The 23,317-nt window shown below is 34.3% G+C and overlaps 1 protein-coding gene and 1 long non-coding RNA gene across 2 annotated transcripts; both read left to right on the top strand.

Annotated features, from left to right (window-relative positions):
- The first annotated feature begins 9,720 nt into the window (after nucleotides 1-9,720).
- On the top strand, nucleotides 9,721-11,772 carry LOC111025040 (uncharacterized). Its single transcript, XR_002603442.2, has 3 exons — nucleotides 9,721-9,894; nucleotides 10,052-10,883; nucleotides 11,344-11,772. It is a non-coding gene; the product is annotated as an uncharacterized LOC111025040 (long non-coding RNA).
- A 3,520-nt stretch (nucleotides 11,773-15,292) lies between these two features.
- On the top strand, nucleotides 15,293-22,435 carry LOC111025043 (glycosyltransferase-like At2g41451). Its single transcript, XM_022302895.2, has 11 exons — nucleotides 15,293-15,748; nucleotides 16,037-16,186; nucleotides 16,296-16,348; nucleotides 16,715-16,823; nucleotides 16,922-17,056; nucleotides 17,211-17,255; nucleotides 17,938-18,125; nucleotides 18,384-18,525; nucleotides 21,000-21,046; nucleotides 21,572-21,659; nucleotides 21,777-22,435. Exons 1-11 carry the CDS (start codon nucleotides 15,410-15,412, stop codon nucleotides 22,068-22,070), a joined length of 1,590 nt encoding a protein of 529 aa, XP_022158587.1. The 5' UTR covers nucleotides 15,293-15,409; the 3' UTR covers nucleotides 22,071-22,435.
- The last annotated feature ends 882 nt before the right edge of the window (nucleotides 22,436-23,317 follow it).

The raw sequence follows: 23,317 nt of genomic DNA, 5'->3' as shown, positions 1-23,317 counted from the left end.
AGGACAATAACATCGATACCCTTTTTGAACACGAGGGTAACCAAGGAAAATGCATTTCAATGACTTATGGTCTAATTTGGTGAGCTGGAGGCGAACTTCCCGAACGAAACAAGTGCAACCAAATATTTTAGGTTTAATAGGAAATAAAGGTTGCGTAGGACACAGAGTACGATAAGGTATTTCACCCTGAAGAACTGACGAAAGCATGCGATTAATCAAGAAGCAAGTCGTCGAAACAGCATCAGCCCAAAAGTATTTTGGAACATGCATTTGAAACATTAAGGCCCTTGCTGTTTCAAGAAGATGTCTATTTTTCCTTTTTGCAACTCCATTTTGAGACGGAGTATCAACACACGATGATTGATGAATAATACCATGTTCACTTAAATAGGAGCCAAGAGCACCAGAAAAATATTCCTTAGCATTATCATTCCGTAGAACTTTAAGAGAGCCACCAAATTGAGTTCGAATTTCAGCATGAAAGTTACGAAAATAAGAAAGTAACTCAGAACGATGTTTCATCAAATATAACCAAGTTACACGAGAGAAATCATCGACAAAAGTAACAAAATACCGAAATCCATTTTTGGACTCAATAGGACAAGGACCCCAAACATCAGAATGGACTAATTCAAAAAGAGCATTAGCTCGTGTATTGACTCTAAGATAGGAATTGAGACGATCAAACTTAGCAATTTGACATGACTCACAATCTAAAGAATGCAAACTATGAAATTGGGGACGTAACACGGAGAGAGATGGATGACCCAAACGACAATGTTCTTCGAAGGGAGTTGGCACTCGAGTGCAAACGATGGCTGTAGGTATTTGTGTATCAAACGTGTAGAGGCCATTAGATTCACGCCCTTTACCAATAGTCTTCTTCGTCGTAAGATCCTGAAATAAGCAATAACCAGGAAAGAATAAGACACAACAATTGAGATCACGAGTAAATTTACTGATAGAGATCAAATTAAAAGAAAATTGTGGCAGATTTAAAACAGAGGTCAATGAAAGAGTTTTGGAGAGATGAACTGTGCCAGAGCCAAGAACATGAGAAGTGTTGTCATCCGCTATTGTAACATCAGGTATAGATGTAGATGGTGAAAAGGTAGCAAATAAATTGGGGTTACCTGACATATGATTTGTAGCACTAGAGTCAATGACCCATTTTGACGCGGAGGAAATAAGACATTTATTGGTATTACCTGAATCGGCAATGACAGTTATAGGATGACTCTTGATACTGTTGGAATTTAACAAACTCTTCCGCAGAAATCGTTACCATTAATTTCTTCTCGATCATAACATCAACAATATGAACACAAACAAAAACCGTACTGAAACAGACCAAACCAAATCTGAAGGAGGAAAGGGAATCGAACCAAACCAATTAAACAGAGCCAAGTGAACCAAACCAATTGAAGTGAAACAAACGAACTGGACCAGAACCGGTATAAATCAACCAAACTGAACCGTAATGTGACGAACCAGACCGAACCGAACCTGAATCGGATTAGGTGTTTTCTGAAACCAGAAACCCTAAGTGCTATCCCACGACAACTAGAGGGGCGAAGGCGATTGGCTGTGACGGAAGCGCACGGTGACTGGCAATGACGAAAGTGCGAAGGACAGCGAGACGAAACCCACGAATAGCAATTAGAAAACAACAGCGTTGGCGAATTAGGAAACGGCGGTGGCGGGCGGCGGGTGGCGGACGGCGGTCGGCGGCGACGGCGATCGGCGGTTGGCGGCGGCACGGTAGTAGTGAGTTTAGTTGGATAGCAATGAACAAAACCTTAATGGGCACAAAATCCTAATGGGCAAGAAACCTATAGCTCTGATACCATGTAGAGACTAAGGTTTGAGAGAATCCAATGTGATATATTCTCATTATTAAAGTCTATATATATAGACAAATATACAAGGTTAACCTAATCCTATAAGAAAAATGTAAAGGACAAATTAATATTAATACAAGAATATAAAATATACTAATATCTATACTCTAACAATCCTTAATTGTCATCTTCCTTTAGTCGACATTGAGTTCCTTTCTCGCATCCCGCATTTCATCTTGCGTACCTTCTGCTAAGTGGGTAGATTTGGGCCCATCTTAGTAATAACTCTCCTAATGGGAACCTCTAGCTTCTCCTTGCCCTTGTGAATTCGTAAGATGACTATAGTTTTCCCCCTATTCGAATGTCGCTGCTTGTGCGATTTGAACGTATCGCCATGATATCGGCCGCTTCGGATTCTAACAACCATTTTCCATTCATTTGCGATATTTTGAATTTTTTTTATTTTTTTTATTTTTTTTGCAAAATTCGTTATCATAGGCAAATTATCGGTCATTTAAATCATGTGTCTGGGATAAACTGACGTTCTCATATATGGCACAACATCATTAATGGGGCATAACCTACGCTCCCATGGACCCAATAACAATGAACTTTGAAATTTACTGCACCTATACATCATAGGTTTGATTGACATTCAAGAGGTCTTCCACACCACATCTTCTAACCTTAGTCGTACAAAGAAGGCATTCCACTCATCCTTTCCTAGGTGGATTTGGCTCCACTCTACATGGTAAAATTCAAGGATGGAATTCTACAATCTATTTCCACGATTTTGAAAATTTGACCTGAGCACACTTGAATTCTGGTGGACATTTTACATGATTTGGGATCCAAATGTATAGAAGCTGACCCTAGAAATTTCCCTGCTATTCTTGATCTACAAAATTTTATGCTAAAAAAGTTTCTGCAATGATGGGTATTATCAAATTAACTTTTGTCCGTACCTTGGCAAATAACTTGACACTCACTCCTCAATGTACCCACTAACTTTGGGGAATACAATCAAGTTAAATAGGCAGATAGCTAATAGCGATAACTCCTTTTCTTCATTAAAGAACTTTTGCTGAAGATTCAGGATATATTATATTGATAGGCACGTGTTTTGTCCATTCTTTTTCACATGTTTTTCGATTTCACCAATGGATAACTTTCCTACGAGCAACGATAATGTCCTTCTCAATGTAAGCCCATCATCATAGGAATAACTTCAATTTTATCTTGTAGCGGTATTTGAAAGAAAGCATGGTACTCCTCAATAGTTGTAGTAATATCAATTGAGTTAGAGGTGAAGCATCTATAGGTTGGATCCTAATGTTGGATTAGTGCTCTCAACACCAAGGAGTTAACTTGCACATACATGAGCTGTCCTACTTTGCCATATTTTCTAATGAACTTAGTTTTTCTATCTAGTTTTAAGCCTCCCCATAATTGTTTCAGGACATCCAATTGATTTTCAAGGAAGATTATGTTTTGAAACGGCATGATGACATTCTCGGATAAGGTATTGCCATGAATATGTTGCATGTTTTATGACCATTAACTAACAGATTCTTGGTTTTCATTTTTTCATTCTTGAGTTGGAACTGGGAACTCATGCCTTAATTTTCTATCAACATTTATGGATTGAAGACTTGGGTCAATTTTTGCACAATTTGCAAAAACTATTTTAAAAAGGGAAAAAAGCAACATTTTGTGGAACTATTTAGAAATATATTTTTCCCAAAAGAAAAATATTGATAATAATAAATAAAGTAGAATGAAAAAAGCTAATATAAATGCAGTAACATTCTCAAAAATATGGTCAACTTGAGTGGAGAATCTCATCCGCCTGCACGAAAATCGAAATTCTACAAAGGTCAAATTATTCGGTCTCCGATAAAATCCGGGTAGGAGACTTGTGAATCTATGTGAAATGCGTGATGATGCAAAATAATATTTACAAAAGCAAATTATTAAAAGATAATATGTACAATTAAAAAATGGACCAAAATATTATAACAGCACAATAAATGACAAAATAATGGTTTGACTCTCTTAATTTATCCCCACCATAATTGTCAAGCTTTCACAACATCATCACGACATGGAGCAGTCAACATCATCTCCTAAAAGGTCTCTTACAAGAGAAGAGATTTGGATTTGCTAGCAACCATCTATAAGGTGTGATTGGTAAAAAAAACAGTCTGTGAAAAATCGATTTTGGTTTAGGAGTGGATTGAGCGTAGGAAAGGTCTAGCACCCTAAAACACCCGTTATAAAACAATTACTAAATTTTATCTTAAATTATTTTATTATTTTATTGGTCCAAAGAAAAATGATTTTTGTTTTTATTTTAAATGTCTCATGTTTTATTAATTCACACTTTATTATAGAAACATGAACTAATAGATATGAATGGAACGAAAGACATTAGAAAAAAAAATTATCACCTCGAGAATTTAATTTAATTATCTTCCGAATCACCATCATCGAAGTTTTTAAAATAATCTAATTTTGAAAATGTTTATTTTAAAACAGTGATAGATTTTAAAACTTGGTTTTCTTTAAAAAAGATTAAATAAAACTTTTCTTTTCTAAAAGTTTTATTTTAAGATTTTATTTAAACGATTTAAACTCCCTTTTACTTTGCAATTTAAAGAAACCTTTTTTTTAGAAAAAAATCTGTCTTTTTTTTTTCTAAAACTTATTTAGTAAAACTTTACTTTAAAATAAATTTTCTTCTTTCAAAATTTAACTTCTACTTCTACTTCTACTTCTGTGAGTTTGTCAACTCTGGACAACAACTGAACAATGTCTATGTGGGATCACAATCTAAAAATTTTTAACCAATTTTTCTTATTTTAGGAGTCAAATGACCTATTTTTAGGGTAGCCCATCCCATATTAATTCCTTATTTAATACTTAACCTAACTTTCTTAATATTAGGCTTCAATCAGCAAATTTGACCAACTTCAAGAAACTACTTAAAAAATATGTTTCGCAACCTTTACCCTCATATGGGTTTTCTAAAGATTTTTCCATGGCATTAAATAAAGAGGTTGAAAAACTACTTAGCTCAGGATTAAAGTGCAAAAAGTACTCACAGAAATAAAGGAAATGCTTACCGTTTATTGAAATTAACTTCTAACAAAGAGAATTCAAATTAACAACGGACCCTAGCTTAACCTTCGTCTCTTTCGAGTTTGAAGGGAGATAAAGCTTGCTAGACAGCGAGACTGAATTTGATGAAGTATTAGAAAGAAAACATAAAAGAAAACTGTAAAGAAATAAAATACAAGACTTGAACATAAATAAACTGAAAAGGTGTTAAACTAAGAACTTTAAAACCCTAGAAACTGAAGAAGAATGATGAACAAAAGATGATTCCGAGCTTAAGACATGCTGAGAATTTTTTAGAAGCTAAGTGGTTGTAACTATGACAAAAAGACCGTCAATCGACCTCAACAGCTTCCACTTGACTAGTTCCATTGACCTACAAACTGTCCTTGCTACCTTCCACCTGACCGAAACGTTTTGCATCAGATCTTCGAAATAGAGTCGGTGGCTACTTTACCTATACATCCAAAAAAATGTAAGAGCGTTTTTCGTTGACAAATCTGGATTCTGTTTCTTGTTTTCAAATTCATTTGATCAAATGGATTTGATGAATATGCATTTGACAGATTTGTTTTTTAAAAATGTTTTTGGATTCCATGATCTGAACAATGAAAATTTTGAGAACACCATTTTTATGTCTTAAGTGTTTTCATATTTTGAATTTGAAACTTTAAAATGCAGAATTACATTAAAAATGATAAAAACTTTGATAAAAATAATTATATCATGTTATAAACTCATTTCATTTTTGTTAAAATTAAAAAATATAAAATATAATTATATTATAAATTATACAACATTGTAAAATAATAATTATACACAATTTTTAACAAAAATGTTAATAAATAAATTAATATTTTTTTAGATTAAACTAAATATTTAATTGGTAACTATTACTAGTTTACAAATATATTGCAAAACACGTTGAACAACTTTTTTAATTGAGATTCAATTTTCATATACACATATCTAAAAACAATGAAAATAAGAAATATAGTTATGTTTTCTATTGTATCCTTTGTGTTTTTTTTTTTTGACAAACCTTGGAAAATAAGGTATATCACAAACTCTATCAAAATTCTTATCATGTCAAGTGGTAGTACGGACATAAATATCATTCTAAATATGAGGTAAAATAATTGAAATCAAATCAGAGACGGGGTAAAGAGGATCGCTTGAAATTTAACTTTCACTATGGTGTGGTTAAATTAGAAAGTATCGTTGGGAAGGAAGACTAATGGAGGATTGCTTTAAATTTCTTGTACTCAATTCTAGCATTTTTTTTTTTTTGAGGATAAGGTATTGACTTGCTTTACTTAAATGAGGCCTAGTAAATTTTGTTTAAAGAGGCAAATATATATATATATATATTGAAGAAGTATTGAGAACATTAGCAAATAGCAATACGGTGATGAGGACATGCCGCTCAAAATTTAATCCTTTTTTATTTCATTGTAAAACAAAAATAATCATTTTTTTTGTACAATCATATTTTGTTAACACTTGGTGTCTTTGCATGCCTGGAATTTTTATGTGAGTTTGATTCTGGACAAAAGTAGTTTAAAAAAAACATACAAAAAAATGGTAAAGGTGAAATTTTGTAGTTTTTTTTTTCTAAAAAATGTTTAAAGCTAAGTATAAAATGAGGTGACAAAGAAAGAAAAAAAGTTGAAGGCTTCCAACATATAATGTCATAAGATAGACAAACGGACATGGAGAAAAAAGCATAACTATTGAACATAAATGATAGTATTTTCTTTAAAAATAGCATAATAAGAAAAAAAAATTACCATGTAAAAAAGAAAGAAATTGTAATGTAAAAGAAGGAAGAAAAAAATAGCACTATTTATGAAAAGCAGCAGACAACTGTTCAGGGAGCACAATTATATTATTGATGAACTAATATGGACAACTTTTCATTTGAAAACGCGACTTAAAATGACACAATCTTTGGTTCGAAGCAATTCTACAGCTACCATGTAATCAAATGATTGATGTAAAATTAATAAATATTTCATATCATTTCAACTAAAGTTAGTGTTGGGATTTTTGGATACAGACAAATAAATTTCAAACCTTTATTTTTAGGTTTCACATACTCTATGAGTTTTATGTTTTGTGGGGAGTAGCCGTCGGAATTTTAGGAGCAGTCGAATTGGGGGTTTTTGGCAGCAGTTTTTGTGGCAGCGGCTCGAGTATTGGCAGAGACATTGGGAGAGGTCAGAGGTCAAGATCGTCTTTATTGAAGTAATTGTATCTTGATCTATAGTGTTTTTCATTCCTATACCTAAGTATTAATTGTGTAAAATACTTAGAAGTTAGGAGGCTTTTGTTGGGACCTCTAGGGGATATTTTTTGGGAGAGTTTTGTATTTAATCCTTAAACAGTTATTAGTGAATTACCTACATCTGAGTGGAAGATTGGACGTAGTCCTTAGTGGTGAACTAGTATAATTTTGCTGTGTCGTTTTCTTGTTCTTTCCAACAAGTGGTATCAGAGCTATAGGGTTGCAGCATCATGGGAGACAAATAAAACGCACATCATTATTATGAAGGGGTTCTGAAGTTCACCGGAGAGAATTTCAGTTTTTGGAAGATGAGATCTTCTTACATGCAAGAAGATACACAAGACTTTGGGGGATAGACCAGTGGGGATGACAGATAAGGATCGGAATGAGATGGATGAGCAGGTCGTTGCGAACATCAAAATATCGTTGTCGATAAATGTTTGTAGTCTGGTGGCGAAAGAGACTACAACGAAAGAGTTGTTGAAGGCCTTGCAAGACAGGTATGAAAAACCTTCTGCCAATACAAAAATACTTCTATGGACGAAATATTTTTATAGAAATATTTTAATATCCACATGGAGTAGGGAACCTCGGTGAACTCCCACATTAATGAGCTCACCGATATCTTGAACAAATTAGAAGGGATGAGTGTCAAGATTAAGGAAGAGCTGAAGGCTATGAGGCTGTTGAAATCTTTGCCTGACAGTTGGGAAACGATGAAGAGCGCGGTATCGAATTCGCTAAGGGAAAATAGTTTGAAATTTTCAGCTATTTGTGATACCGCCTAATTTGAGGAATCCCGAAGAAAATTAGGGAAAATTTCTATTGGGTTTTATGTCCAAAAACTCATAGTTTGTAAATGTTAGATATACTTTTATCATTCAATAAAGTTGTTATTGAAGGTTATAATCAATAAATAGTTATTGATTCAATAAAATGTTATTACTAGATCTAAATCCAATAAACTAAGGTACATAAGACTCAAACTTTATGTAGAGACATAAATATGGATCAAGTTTGAGTTAACAGTCTAAAAGGTCTATAATATAGGAATAAGGTTGGGGGCCTTATTCTAGGGACACTATGGATGCGGCCCACTTTGTAGCTAGTATAAACAATGTGATCCTAATTCGTTCATGTGGAGACATGCGAGTGGGGGCGTCCTGTACAAAGAGTTTGCATAAGACCGAACCATGAGATAGTCACTTTTACTTTATAACACTGTTTACTGTCTGAAACTGACTATCTCGACTTTGATGGCTTAGGTAACTCGATCTTAATCCTAAGCTAACTATGAACTTCTGTTTACTTGGGATTATCCTTAGATCTAAATGGGTGAGAGCAGCTCAACAGCACTAGCTCAATAAGCCTTCCATTTCAGGGGTAAGACCAGATAGATAGCTAGGGACATAGGGTGCAAGAAGGAATTCACTTCTACCCAATTTTGGGATAGTAGAGAGGTTGTTCTCTTAAAGGTTGAATCCAAGTCTTGAACAATTGGCGCCACCCTCATCAAAAGGTTTGAGAGGATTTTTTTTTTATTTGATAGTTGGACTACAAATCATTGTTCATTAGAGGATCAGTGAGACTTAAGGAACAAGAGGTAATTACAGGGATAAAACGGTATTTTGACCTAGCTGTAATTACGAACAACCTGTGAAGGGTCGACTTACCGATCATTTTTATATCAAATGGACATAATATATCTACAGTGGGGAGAGTGCAACTACGGGCTTTAGTGGAGTGACCCGATAGTTAACGAATGTTGGTTAACTAGGTTAAAGAGTTTAACCGGTTAATCTCGGATCATTGGAGTTCATGATCTGTAGGTCCATATGGTCTCCTAGCTATCTCATATAGGAATAAACTTGGAATAATTTGAAGGCATAATTCGAATCGTACAATTAGGTTAATCATATGAGATATGATTAAGAAATTGATATATGATATCAATTGAGAAATTTGGTCAAAATATTTAAATAGGAATTTAAATATTAAAATTATGAATACGGAATCATAATCGGAGGCATGGATTTCATCAAACAGTCGAATTTTAGAAAAAGTCAAATAGTTGACTTTGACCAGAGAAATTCAAAAGTTGACTAAGAATATTAAAAAAAATGTTTTTAACCAAGTTGGTGGAAAATTCCACTAACTTGTTGAGTGGAGCATTTAAATAATCTCAAAAAATCCATTTTTCGACACTTAACCATGGCATGCATGAATGAAATGTATATTGTAAGCTTTTGGTGAACTTAGACATGCATTTTGACACTTAGTCATGCCATGCATGAGTGGAGTATGTGTTGTAAGCTTTTAGTGAACTTAGACATGCATTTTGACACTTAGCCATGTCATGCATGAGTGAAATATGTGTTGTAAGCTTTTGGTGAACTTTGACATGCAAGAGTTGCATGTAATTTGCCTATTTAAGAAGACTTTTGTTCAAACATTGAAAACTCTTGGAACCTTTGGTCATTCGATGTTTTTCAAAAAGTTTACATAACTCATTTTAGCTCCATATTTCTCTCAAATTTTTCATTCTCTAAAAAGAGCCTCACTACTCTATTCCAAGCCTTGAGAATAGCTAGGAAGATCTCTTGGTGGTCCTCATTAGAGCTATTTGAAGAAATTTGAAAAGCTACAAAGGTATGTATTTTTCTCTACTTTTCTCTAAGCATCATAATGTATGATCATGCATTTTTAATCCTAGATTGTATTATGCATCTAGATTGTTATTTCGATCCTTGCTTGCTTCCGCTACGCATGTATGTATATTTTCCATAAATGTTTGCATCTACTTCAGGGGTAGAGAACAGGGTTGAATCAGCTTTGGTAGCTCAGAACAAAGAAATGCAAAGATGAATTACAATGGGAAGCAACAACATAGATATAGTAGGGGCAGTGGGAGTTCCAGTGGGAAGTGGAGTGTTTTTATTGCCACAAGAAGGAGTACGTTAAACGTTTTTGCAGGAAATTTAAAGAAGATTTTGAGAAGGGGAACAATACTATAGACGTTGTAACAGGAGAAGAACAGATTGGATAGTTTTTGGCTTGTGTTCAGAGGAACATGTCTGTAGACCAGTGGGTAGTGGACACTGCAACATCAGCGCATGTTGCTTCAGACAGACTTTGGTTCTCATCTCTTGCTATAGGTGATTATGGCTTAGTGAAGATGGGGAATGAGAGTATCTCCAAATTCAGAGGAATTGGAGATGTTTGTTTGAAGACAGGCGAAGGTGCCGAGTTAGTGCTACGAGGCGTCAGGTATATTCCTATCTTCAGATTTAATTTGTTATGTGCAGGGAAGCTAGACGAGGATGGCTACAACAGTGAGTTTGTTGGGGGTTGCTGGAAGCTTAAAAGGGAATTCAGGGTTGTGGTAACAGGCCACAAGAGATCTTCTGTTTATTTGTCTGAGTTTGAGGTTGCCAGGGGATTTGAGAGACAGAGGATGTAGAGGGTATCTGCAGATGGTTCAGGGCAAGACCTTATGATATGAAACCTAGAAAATTACAGATAAAGAACCATTTCACCTAAGGAGGACCCCTAACTGTCAATTTCATAAAACTCAGGTCAAATAGCCAATCCCAAGGAAAGATTAGACGAAGATTACCTTGATGATCGAAGACCAAGAGGTAAGGAGAACTAGTTTCCTATTCAAGGTTGAACACTCCACAAGAAGGTTGATCAAACCTAGCTTGAATGTTCTGGGTTTGCAACCTAGATCAAGAATTGCAAAGTTTATAAACTCTTAGTCATCACGCTAAAACACTCCAAATTCATTCTTTATTCATTGATCGTTCTGTTCACAAGATTAAATCCATAATCTTAAAAGAAGCTAAAAGACTATACTACCCCCAATTAAAAGTAACATAGTTAAATTAAAAATTAATAAATTCAATGCCCACATCATTGTGCTAAAAATATAAAAGGCCTAAAATAAAATAAATAACAATTAAAAAAAATTAACCTTTTTAATACAAAGTTTCTTTATCTTATTCCCGTGTCTTCATTTGGCTTCATCATCTTCTTGTATATTCATTTGGTACCATGAATAAAGTTTTTTCTCATCTTTATCCTCTTGATGTCTATTAGTGGAGCTCGCTACTGTTCGGATGCTATAATCAAATGCTAGTTGTAACTGTGTAGCCCTTGAACGAGTGATTGGTCCTGGCGGCAAGGCTAATGCATCTTGGCTCATATCATCTTCTCCCCCTTTCGAAGGATTCGTCCTCGAATCAAAATCGTCACCTACATCAAAAGGAGTCAAGTCAGACACATTAAAAGTAGCACTCACGCCATACTTACCTTGGAGGTCAATTTGATAGGCATTGTCATTGATTTTCTTCAACACTTGGAAAGGTCCATCTCCCCTTGGGTTTAACTTAGAATCTCGCTGATGTGGGAATCGTTCCTTTCGAAAGTGAACCCAGACCCAATCTCCCTCTTTGAATACAATAGGCTTTCGGTGTTGATTGACTCTCGCAGCTACTTTAGTGTTTTGTTTCTCAATCCTTTCCTTAACCTCTTTATGTAGCTCCTAAATGGCTGTTGCCTTTTTGTCAGCTTGAAAATTCACAACCTCGTTAAAAGGCAAAGGTAATAAATCAAGTGGTGATAAAGGATTAAATCCATAAACAATCTCAAAAGGAGTACATCTAGTGACACTATGGACAACCCTATTATATGCGAATTCAATGAATGGTAAACAATCCTTCCAACTTTTGATGTTTCTATCAATTATAGCCCTAAGCATTGTCACCATTGTTCTATTAACTACCTTAGTTTGAGGATGACATGTAGTAGAGTAAACTAATTTAGTGCATAATTTTCCCCACAGTATTCTCCAAAAGTGACTTAGAAATTTAACATCTCTATCACTAACAATACTTCTAGGAATGCCATGTAATTTAACTACATCCCTGAAGAACAAGTCAGCCACATGTTTAGCATCATTAGTTTTATTACAAAATAAAGTAAATAAATAAAAGGAATGGGTGAAAACAAATGATGGGCGAAAAGCCCAAACCTTTATTTTTAGATTTCATATACTCATATATATATGAGTTTTATGTTTTGTGGGGAGTAGTCATCAGAATTTTAAGGGCAGCCAAATTGGGGTTTTTTGGTAGTAGTTTTTGTGGCAGCGGCTTGGGTATTGGCAGAGACATTAGGAGAGATCAAGATCGCTTTTATTGGGGTAATTGTATCTTGATCTATTGTGTTTTTCATTCCTATACCTAAGTATTAATTGTGTAAAATAGTTAGAAGCTAGGGGGCTTTTGTCGGGACCTCTAGGGGATATTTTTTGGGAGAGTTTTATATCCAATCCTTAAACGATTATTAGTATTACCCACATCTGAGTGGAAGACTGGACGTAGCTCTGATAAACTAGTATTTGTCGTTTTCTTATTCTTTACCGTTTTCTTCGTTATTTGTATATTGTGGTTTGTATGTGAAAATTTTTTGTAGAAGGGGAAATTATATAGGACCGTTAATTTTTCAGTCGTATAAGCAAATTATATCATCACAAACATGTTTGACGAAATTTAATTATTAAATATCATCTTTTGAATTCGATTACCAAAATTAATATTTGAAATTTCTAAATCGAAGAATATTTCTTCCAGTAATTTATAATTTTAACTTAATTTAGTTTATCTTATCAAGTGAATTAAAGAATTAATATGAAGGATGAAGTAAAAAAGACCAACATGAACGTAATTCGGTAGTTAAGATATATTGCTCCTCCCTTAGATGGAAGATTCAATTCCCAAATTTATTTTACTCCAAAAGTATTTGAAAAAAAGGATGGAACGAAGAAAAATTGTCTCTCTAGCTCGTCTTAGATTGAAAAATGATATAAAAAAATTGAGATATATATACTAGGAAAAAAATTGGGTAACCTTTTATCCTGTGGGAATTTTTCAATTTGTATCAGAAAACACATAACATAAAAGAAAACATATCACTTTTTTTTCAGTGTTCAATTTGTTTTATTCTTTATCAGAAATTATTAATAAAAATGATTTTTAATATGATAACTTAGTTCAAGTACGCAATATGTACTTCCTTGGTATGGTGCCATAAGTTTGAATTCAGATTCCTTATTTTAAATGTAATATTCTAAAGAAAAAGCAGTAAGTAATTTAATTACTAAATTGTTTTAAATCATATTTAGATTCATGTGATACTAATTTAATTTTAAAACATAAAACTCTTTCTAACAACTTTTTAATTTCATTTTTATTATTTCAAATACTTCTAAAATTTTAGTTGAATTAAAATATAAAATAAAAGTTTTATATTTTTTAATTTGGCTAAAATATAAACAATATTGTACTCAACAAAAATTTGTTAACAAATAAGCATTTGTTGTCAAATATTCTCTTACATTTTTTAGAATGTTTCTTGAAATACTCTAAAACATTTCCTTTTTTTCCCTAATGACAGATACGTATACATTATTATTTTTCTTTTTGTTGACTATATTACCTTGTTTAATGAGGTGTCATTGATGTTACATGGAAAATTAAGTTTTTCTTTTTCTTTTTGAACTTTTACTTCATTCAGAGATTGACGATGAAACGGAAATTGAAAAAGAAAATGGATATTTTTTCAATTCAGATTTTCATTAAAAAAATTTAATTTAGTGTACAATGTTTATATTTTTTTTAAGGTTAAAATTATCCTAAACTTATATTATATGATATATGTAATGAATGGGTAGAAATTTAGAAAAGACATCACGTCGAGAGAAAAATTACTAATTCTTTCTCTAAATTGAATTATTTGAAATTTCGCCATATATTCTTTTGGGTGGTTTATTTATTTATTTGCAAAAGTGTGGTTTAATTACTTTTTTGAATTTTTGCCAGACTAGCTAGTATCATGTCATATAGGGGCAAAATACAATTTTGGTCGTGAAGTTTAGAGTTGGTGTCTATTTTGATCCCCAAAGTTTAAAAAGAGACCCTTTTAGTACCTAAAGTGTGAGAAAAATGTTCTAAATGATTCCCGAGCTACTTTGACTATTAGTTAACTAACAGTAAATAATGTGATTTATTGATTTTGAAAAATATGATTAGTTTAATAATTACTTTTTTTCCATGAGTAGACACTCATGTCCTTCCCTCTTCTCTTCTCCGACAAAACTCGCTCTTCTCCCTCTTCTCTAATCTTCCACCATTGTTGAAAGCCTTTAATGTCATGATCTATCTAGAATGAGGGATCGAGGTCGTTCTTCATCTAAATCTAGAAGGGAGAATGAGTTCCTCCGTTCATATTTGGACGAGGAACAAGTCTTGATCATCTAGTTGAATGAGAAACATTCATTGTACAAACGTCCTTGTTCTTCTGTGACGCCGGAGTAAAAAGGAGGGGTACATGAATGAATCGATACCACATTTGAATGAGAGAGATCATAAGATCATAGATGCATAATTAAGAAAGACTTAAAAGAATTGAAAGTCACTACCTATACCAACAATGTACACTTTCCTTTTTGGTGACACGATCATAAGAACTTCAAAGTTAAGTGTGCTTGCCAATCTTGAGTCGAGTGACTTTCAGGGGATGTAGGGTAATGTCAGAGGCAATTAAGTGTACAATTAAGTGTTGAATCCGGATTCCGAATCTTGGTCTGAATTCTCGGCTTGGACTGTTATATCCTCATTCAATTACACAGTTAGATCTATGATTGGCGGTGATTTTTTTTTTCAAACTTTAGAGATTAAATAAACACTAACTCCAAATCCGAGAGACCAAAACTACTAACTCCGAATTGGAGAGACCAAAAATATATATTTGCTAATTAACTAATTTTAACATTATTTAAAAAAAAATAGAATAGCATAATATAAAAATGTTAAAATATCAAAGAATAAATTGAAACAACCTAGAGGAAAAAAAGAAAAAAAAAAGAAAAGAAAAGAAAAGAAAAGAAAAGGAAGATGATGATTGGTCTGTCTACCTAACGACAGACCAATCATCATCTTGAGATTGCTTGTAAGAAAATTAAAAAACTGAAATCGGCCATTAACACCTAACGACAAAACGGTTCTAGATACCATCCTTCCTTCCTGGGCTCTTCAATTTCTCACTCTAAATTCTCCCATTCTCTCTCTCTCTCTCTCTTCCAGTTCCTGCAACTCAACTACACATGGCGGGTCAATATTCTTCTCTAAGACCCACATCTTCTTCTCAATCTCCTTCTTCCTCTCACACTTTTGCTTCGCGCCTCCTTCTGCTCCTAACTCTTCTCCCCTTGACTCTTGCCTGCTTCGCTTTCCTCCTCCAATGGCGGGGCGGTCTCAATGACCCCGTTTCTCGCTGGTCGCCGGACCACCATGAGTTCCCCGGCATGTCTACCACCGCCCCTTCCCTCCATTCCCATTCTTCCAATTCGGATTGCGTTGATCTTCTAGGTCGAACCCATTCGCCGGCATTTTCTTATTACCGGGACTGGAAGTTCGACTACGCCTCCGATCTGAAGCCCAAGGTGAGTTTCTCTCCATGTTCTGAAATTCTGTTCATGCGTTGGATTGTTGTATCTTGCTGCTTATTTCGTATCTCAATTGATTTCGTGTGACCCCAATTTATCGAATCATGTTATGGTGGTTTGGGTCCTGGCGAGTGGGCTTAATTAATGGCTGGGCTTAATTAATGGCTGTCTCTGTCGATTAGATCCCATTTCATGGCTCAATTTTTCATTCTAATGCCGATTCTGTTTGACCCAAATGAATGTGTATTATGTATTCATGAATTTCGTCAACCTTCTACCTATCAGATATGCGTTACGACAAGCACTTCTGCTGGTTTAGAGCAGACTTTACCCTGGATCTTTTATCACAAGGTTATTGGAGTTTCAAACTTTTTGCTGTTTGTGGAAGGGAAGGCTGCCTCCCCAAATGTATCCAAAGTCTTGGAATCCATTCCGGTGAGCCATGTCCTGTGATGTGCCTTCACACTGTTAACTCTATGTTAATTGATTTATATCTCTTGTATTTGGGTGTCGACATCTTCAAGTAAAAACTACTGGTTTTCAGGGAGTGAAAGTTATATACAGAACAAGAGAGCTAGAAGAGCAGCAAGCAAAAAGGTCAGTAAATTTTTTATTTGAGATGTGACTAACCTTCCCTTCCCTGTTTATTGCCTTTAACGATTGATCTGTAATTTTTTATCTTTATTTTCAAATCCTGAGCCAGATTAATCTTTTCGCAAGCTCATTGAGGAAGCTAAATTATCCTCTCTACGTCATCACCCACCAAAATATACTCTTGGGTCTGCACACAGAAAAATAAATAAAAAGAATAGAGAGCCCTTTGTTTCCTTTGTTGTGTGGCTCCATGGAGATCCTTCATCTTTTTGCTTATGAATTCTCTTTTGTAACGCTTGTTTTTTCAGAAAGGATAATCTTTGATTCTTTTTATTAACTGACTATTTTTTTTTTTTGGTTGAATTTTAGTCGGATTTGGAATGAGACATGGTTGGCAAGCTTCTTCTACAAACCATGTAATTATGAATTGTTCGTGAAACAGTCTCTGAACATGGAAATGGCTATTGTCATGGCAAGGGTATTGGACTTTTTTCTCTGTAGTCTGTCCTGGACATCGACATAGCTCCTTAATTTGTAAACTTTTTCTATCTAGATATTTGATTTTTTATTGAACAGAGTGCTGGTATGGATTGGATCATCCATCTGGATACTGATGAACTGATGCACCCTGCGGGTACACGAGAGTACTCATTAAGACAATTGCTTGCTGACGTGCCTGCAAATGTTGATATGGTTATTTTTCCAAATTATGTGAGTGAAGCAAGTTCTTAAAGTTTTCTTCAAGATTGTTCCATGTGATTGTCTCATCGAATGCCTTCACTTTGGTGCTAACTACATGAACTTAATCTCTTTAATTTAAGTTGTCGTTGATGTTGGAGGATATATTGGTTGTATTTTGTTTCAGGAGAGCAGTGTTGAGCGAGATGATGTAAAGGAACCTTTCAGCGAGGTATAATTTCTTTCATATATTTTGGTCAAAGCTATCCAGCAAGGGTTTAACTAATAAAATATTATTGTAATGCAACGTGGACTCAGAAATTTTCTATTAATTAAATTGCCTAACAGTTATTAAAAAGAAATGCAAGCTTATGTAACCTTTTTTTTTTTAGTTCTAAGTTTATGTAGTTACATGGTACTGAACTTGTAAATTGTAAGGGCCTGTTTGAATTTAATGTAATCATTTCATTAGTTTTCCATTTCTTCAAAAAAGGTTTATTTTCACACAGGAAACAACTTAGTTATAGAGTTTCTCTGAACCTTTTTTCAAATCACTGAAAAAATTATTTTCAGAAAACACACAAACATCCCATTATGCTTTCCCCCCTTAGTATTCTATCACACTCTTTCTCTGAAATTTTAAAGAAGCAGAGGCTCATCTTTGTGACTAATTAAACATACATGGATTCAGATCTAGTTTCATTACAATATTTGCTTCCTGTTACCATTTTCTGTGATTTACCTTTAAATGATATTCGTTCTTCTGTTTAGCCTGTAATAAGACATTTTAGTTTGTATACTCTATCTGAAACAGAAAAGAGTCTTGGTAGAACTAATATGATGGGCTAGGGCTGCTAAACTATTTGTGGTTGAACCTGACTAAGTTTTTTCTGTACTCCTTTATGCTTGTTCAGGTATCGATGTTTAAAAAGAATTATGACCATCTCCCAAAAGATGTATACTTCGGTAATTATAAAGATGCAACCCGTGGCAATCCAAACTATTTCTTGACATATGGAAATGGAAAATCAGCTGCTCGGGTTCGAGATCATCTTCGTCCAAATGGGGCACATCGATGGCACAATTACATGAAGACTCCCAAGTATATATTACTTCATCTATTTGCTGTGCACATATTTTTATCTTAAAGTGCTTTTATGTCAGCATATTTTTAATTAAGCAGTAAAGCTGACCGTTACTTGGATCCATGGGAATCTTTTTCCTCTTTGTTTTCACTAAATGCATTAATTCCTTCTATCATGCCTTTAGTAGGTTAAAACTAGGACATCATCTTTAACAATTTCTGATCTATATTGATCATTTATTTGTACTTGGTGCATATATATTTCACAATTGGTAGTGAGATCAAGTTGGACGAAGCTGCTGTTCTACATTACACATACCCTAAATTTTCTGATTTGACTTCAAGACGCGATCGATGTGGCTGCAAACCAACAAAAGAGGATGTTAAAAGATGCTTTATGTTAGAATTTGATAGAGCTGTGAGTTCCATTACCCTCTGTTTTTTTGTTTACCTTTTTACCTTTTTACTGTTTTATCATTCTAGTTTAAGCCATTGCAACTGCTAATTGTGCTCCACCAACTTCTTTTGTTGTTTCTTTTTAAGTCTTAACACTTTTGTATATAGCTCACTCTAGATTTGTATTTATATGTAATTATAAAAGAAAAGATTTGTTTATATTTACAAAAGACGAAGTTTCATTGATGAGATGAAATTTACAAAAGCTTCTAGGGGACTACAAAAACACATTCCAGTGAAAGAAATTGAACGGGAGTAATTACCAAAAAAATTTGGGATTAGTGCTATAAAGAGAAGCCTAATAGATAATTGTTCCTACACTTCCTCCCACAGTTTAAAATGACCTTAAAGATCCTTGTGTTTCTTTCTTGCCAAATATTCCAGATAATTGCTCGCATCACATTAAATCAAAGAAGCCCCTATAAAGGTGAGAGATTGAGCTTTGAGAGCCATCCTTAAGAGTTATAGATCGGCAAAAGATCCTGTAATAAATTCCACCAGATATGATGAGTGTAATTAACAATTAAGGAATATATGGTTACTTATTTCACTCTTAGATGCACAAAGACTGTACTGTACCAAATAAGCCGGAGAGAAAAGGTTGGGTTCTTCCCTCATAAAGACCTCGAAATCTTGAGGCTGTTAGGTGGAAACTTTATGTGAAAGTTGTTGAAACGAGTTGAAAAAATAATTGTATATATCAATAAATGTGTTCCTATGCTAGTTTGTTCGAAAATGATATATGTGTACCTATGTTGCATCTTGTCCACTGTCCATATCCATGTTTCTCTGATAGGTCTGGTTCAAAGTCATAATACCGAGACTAAAAAATTCAAAGGGTCAGGATCTATCCTTCTGAATTACCTTTTTTTTTTATTTATTTTTTATTTATTTTGATATGATCATAGAAGGAAGCTCAGACAAAAAGTGGGAGATGATCCTGCAATGCCAAGGGTTACAAAAAGGATTCGAAGTTGGCCGTAATATGTATAAAGATCATAATTACAAAAAAGTTCAGAGAAATTTAAGATGGAGGCAAAGAATCTAATTGATTCCCACTCTCAAATCCTCGAGACAAGAAAACCTCTCTTTGAAAACCCTCTGGTTTCTCTTAAAGCAGATTTTCGATTGCGAAGCCATAACCATGTTGGACCAAAGAGATCTACCCCACCCCTTAAATGGAGCACTGTTTATTAAGGGTCACACTGCAATTGTTGAGGAAGCACCAAGTTATACCAAATAGGCCAAAGATTTTAGACCAAATGGCAGCAGCATAGGTGCACTGGAATAAAAGGTGATGGCGGTCCTCCAAATCTCGATTACACATAACACACCAATTCAGTGAGAGGGAACATTTTGGTCATTTTGTTTGCAACAAGTCACATGTATTCAACTTTCCTTGGATGAACACCCAACGAAAGACCTTTACCTGTTTGGGAATATCTGCCTTCCAAATGATCTCAACCATGGCATGGTCAAAAGGAGCATGAGGACTCGTAAGAGCAGGGACAGGGGGTTTTTCCGTGTAGCAACCACTGCTGGGGAGAGTCCACCTTTTAACATCCTCTTCCGTAGAAGGCCTAATAAGGCCTAAGATATCAAGCAACTTGATCATGCTTTCTAAATCGGCGAGGTTTCCTTCTAGAAAGTAAGTTTCAACTGTTAGAAGTCTCTGTCCAACAGTGGCTCACACTTGCTCCCATGGAGTTGACCACATTGTATAGTTTCGGAAATGAGGATTTAAGCATGGCCTCTTCTATCCAAAAATCCTCCAAAAATAGAATTTTACTCCCTCCGAAGCTTCAACTTGTACAATGCATCCACAAGGCTGCAATGCTGACGATGGATCTGCATGGCCCTTCGAAGTTCATGGAGCCTTATAGTTTAAAGGCCCCCTTTGAGAGCTGTATTTACTGGTAATGGTCGCCCTTAATAAAGAATGTTTCTCCATCCATAAATCTCCATCCCAATTTAGCGAGGAGGCTAATGTTTCTTCTTTTGAGATTTCCATCCATAAATCTCCATCCCATTTAGCAAGGAGACTAACTTGTCAATAGTTAGGAAAACAAAATGCTATAGGAAGCCTCAAGTATGGAATAGTAGCTGGAAGCACTCTCTTCCTTGCAACAAATACTTTATAGCTTGTTTTTACATATGCATTTTTGGGTCTTTGCAAATGTGGTTTTATCATTAACATGTACCTGATTTTCATCATAAATGAGAGTAGTTAGTGCTACGGTATGCAGCATGTATTTCTGACATATGGATTAAAAATGAGGCACATGTATATATAAAGAAATTTGAGACCATTTGGCTCACTATGTGTACGTATAATTGTAATTAGTGAAATTGTTCATTAAATCATTATTGTATCTCTTTGTTAGATTACATACGGTGAAATTTTCTTTGACATCTTTATCACACTGTTCTTTACAGGCATTCATAATTGCTTCAACTGCAACAGAGGAAGAAATGCTTCGCTGGTAGTTATTTTGCAGTTATTATAACTTTAATCTCCATATTATTGACTAGATATAATAAGGTCTCATGGGTTGTATATATAGAAGAACCAAAAAGAAATGATAAAGCTTATGATGTCAAATGTCACGAATGAGTCATCAGATGCCTACCTTAGATTTTAATGAGAAGCCTTTACTCAATGGTATTGGATGCTTCTAACTTTTTCTTCTGGAAATTCCGCAATGATATCAAGGACGTATAACTTGAGTTTTCAGTTTGTTTTCTAGTGTCTCATTTCTAATGACTAGTTGACCTCCAGGTTCTTTTTGAATGCTTTTTTCTGAACATTTGTCACTGGAAAAAGCATTCCTGAGATAATAGTTGTGACTTGTGAGCTCTCATACCAAGCATTCTTCCCTACTGTCTCATTATGTCCTCTTTCAACTTGCTAGACATAATTTCTTGCTTATGACTGGGAGATGGTTTAAGACTCGAGCCTTAAGATTCACATGAATCATGGGTTTTAATATGTTCCTGTTGTGTTTTAGGTATCGTGAACGAATTGTCTGGACTGATAAAACACTGAACTTGAAACTTTTAAGGAAGGGTATTCTGACTCGGATTTATGCACCTATGGTGAGTTGAACTAAATCTTTCTTGTTTCAAGTATATAACTCTGAATGACCAATCATTTTGCGTAGATAAAACGCATGGTTGCAAGAGAAACTCAAATGTTATGTATTCTATCTACAGGTCATTATTGAAGGATTGAGGAATTCTGGCATCTTTAGTTCTGTTATCTCATCTGCTGTTCAGAATACACTGGCCAAAGATCAATTCTTATCATCTGTTGAGAGTAGCAACTCTTCTAGACCAATTGACTCCGGAGTTATATCTTCTCGAAAGTTCGGTATTAATAGGGGGGATTCTCAAGCAACTGGCAGAAGGGTCCTGGAAATTCTGGACGATTTTTCTGACCTCTCAGCTATCCCACCATTATCTCCGCCCAGCCTTGACGATGATCTTCGAGTTCCAGTTGACACATAAGTATTATCCATCAGTATAAATTGTTCCCATTTCACAGAGTCCTCGGTTGTAGGATTTCAAATTCGATGTCTGGCAGAGGAGGAAAGGTTTAGAAGGAGGAGACTGATCTGGCCTTGCCTTTGCATGAAGAATTAGAGCGGTTGACTTCATGGGGTTCTTCCCGATCACTGTCCAAGCGGCTGATGTACATTTCAGGTTTAGATGTTATAGTCTATAGAGATAGAGTTGTAGAGAGAGCTTGAATTTTGGATTTTGGATTTTGGATTTTGGATTTAACATTAATGATTGGTTGGTTTGTTTTGATAGCCATTATGGAACTACATTGGATTACACAAATATGCAGTTGCAGTTTGTGATACTTTCAATTGTTTGCTGACACATTGAAAAGCACTTGGGTTCCTATTTTTAATAAATAAAATAGAAGCAAAATTTTACAAATTTATTGCAATTAAAAAAAATTACAAATCTAGTTTTTCCAATTTTAAGGAAAATGGTCCCTATTTATTATACCTTTAGATTGAAAAATGACCAAACCTTTTTCAGGCCAAGCTCAAAGTTCTAGCTTGGTTATGACCATTCTTCAAAATTTCGTTCAAGTCGAGCGACATGTCGACGTGTCGACAGTCTCGACGTCGACATGGAGGAGAAAATTGTTTTTCCCCAATGTCATCGACATATCGACATGTCAAGGAAATATCTACATGTCGACAAAATGTCATTTTTTTTTTTGCATTGAATCACGGTTGAGAAAATCTGGATCCATGATAGCCTTCTAGTTAGTTGAGACTTAGAGTAAGATATGTTGTTTTTCAAGAAAAAATCTACATCGAAAATTTTGAATCCAAACCTTAAAAAAAAAAATTCCTATTCAAAACATATTTTCAAATTTCTGTAAATTCAAAGCTTGTGGAAAAACAATAAGAAAAGTCGAAAATAATAGTAAAACATTATACGACATTGAACGTTTTTTCTGTTTGTTTTAAAGAAACTAAAGTTAAATTCTTATCTTTTTAGTTAAAAAACAAACAAACATTAAATTAAATGTAACTAGAAAATATATAACAAAAACTTAAAAAAAAGATAATGGATTTAAAAAAACAAAATTTAAATTAAATTTAACTAAAAAATATAACAAAATGTTAAAAATAATTTATTTAAGAGAAAAACAAGATTTAAATTAAATTTAACCAATCAGAAACAAACAATATAAAATAAAATCAATTTAACTAATGATTATTAAACATTTA

The sequence above is a fragment of the Momordica charantia genome (assembly GCF_013281855.1).
Source record: "Momordica charantia cultivar OHB3-1 chromosome 5 unlocalized genomic scaffold, Mcharantia_2.0 BLBB01000005.1, whole genome shotgun sequence".
Lineage (NCBI taxonomy): Eukaryota > Viridiplantae > Streptophyta > Magnoliopsida > Cucurbitales > Cucurbitaceae > Momordica > Momordica charantia.
This window is presented reverse-complemented; position numbering and strand designations above follow the sequence as displayed.

Coding starts and splice junctions, on each gene's coding strand:
- LOC111025043 (XM_022302895.2), top strand. CDS start 15,410: ATGGCGGGTCAATATTCTTCTCTAAGACCCACATCTTCTTCTCAATCT. Junction 16,824..16,921: donor TGGCTATTGTCATGGCAAGG/GTATTGGACTTT, acceptor TTTATTGAACAG/AGTGCTGGTATGGATTGGAT. Junction 21,047..21,571: donor GAGGAAGAAATGCTTCGCTG/GTAGTTATTTTG, acceptor GTTGTGTTTTAG/GTATCGTGAACGAATTGTCT.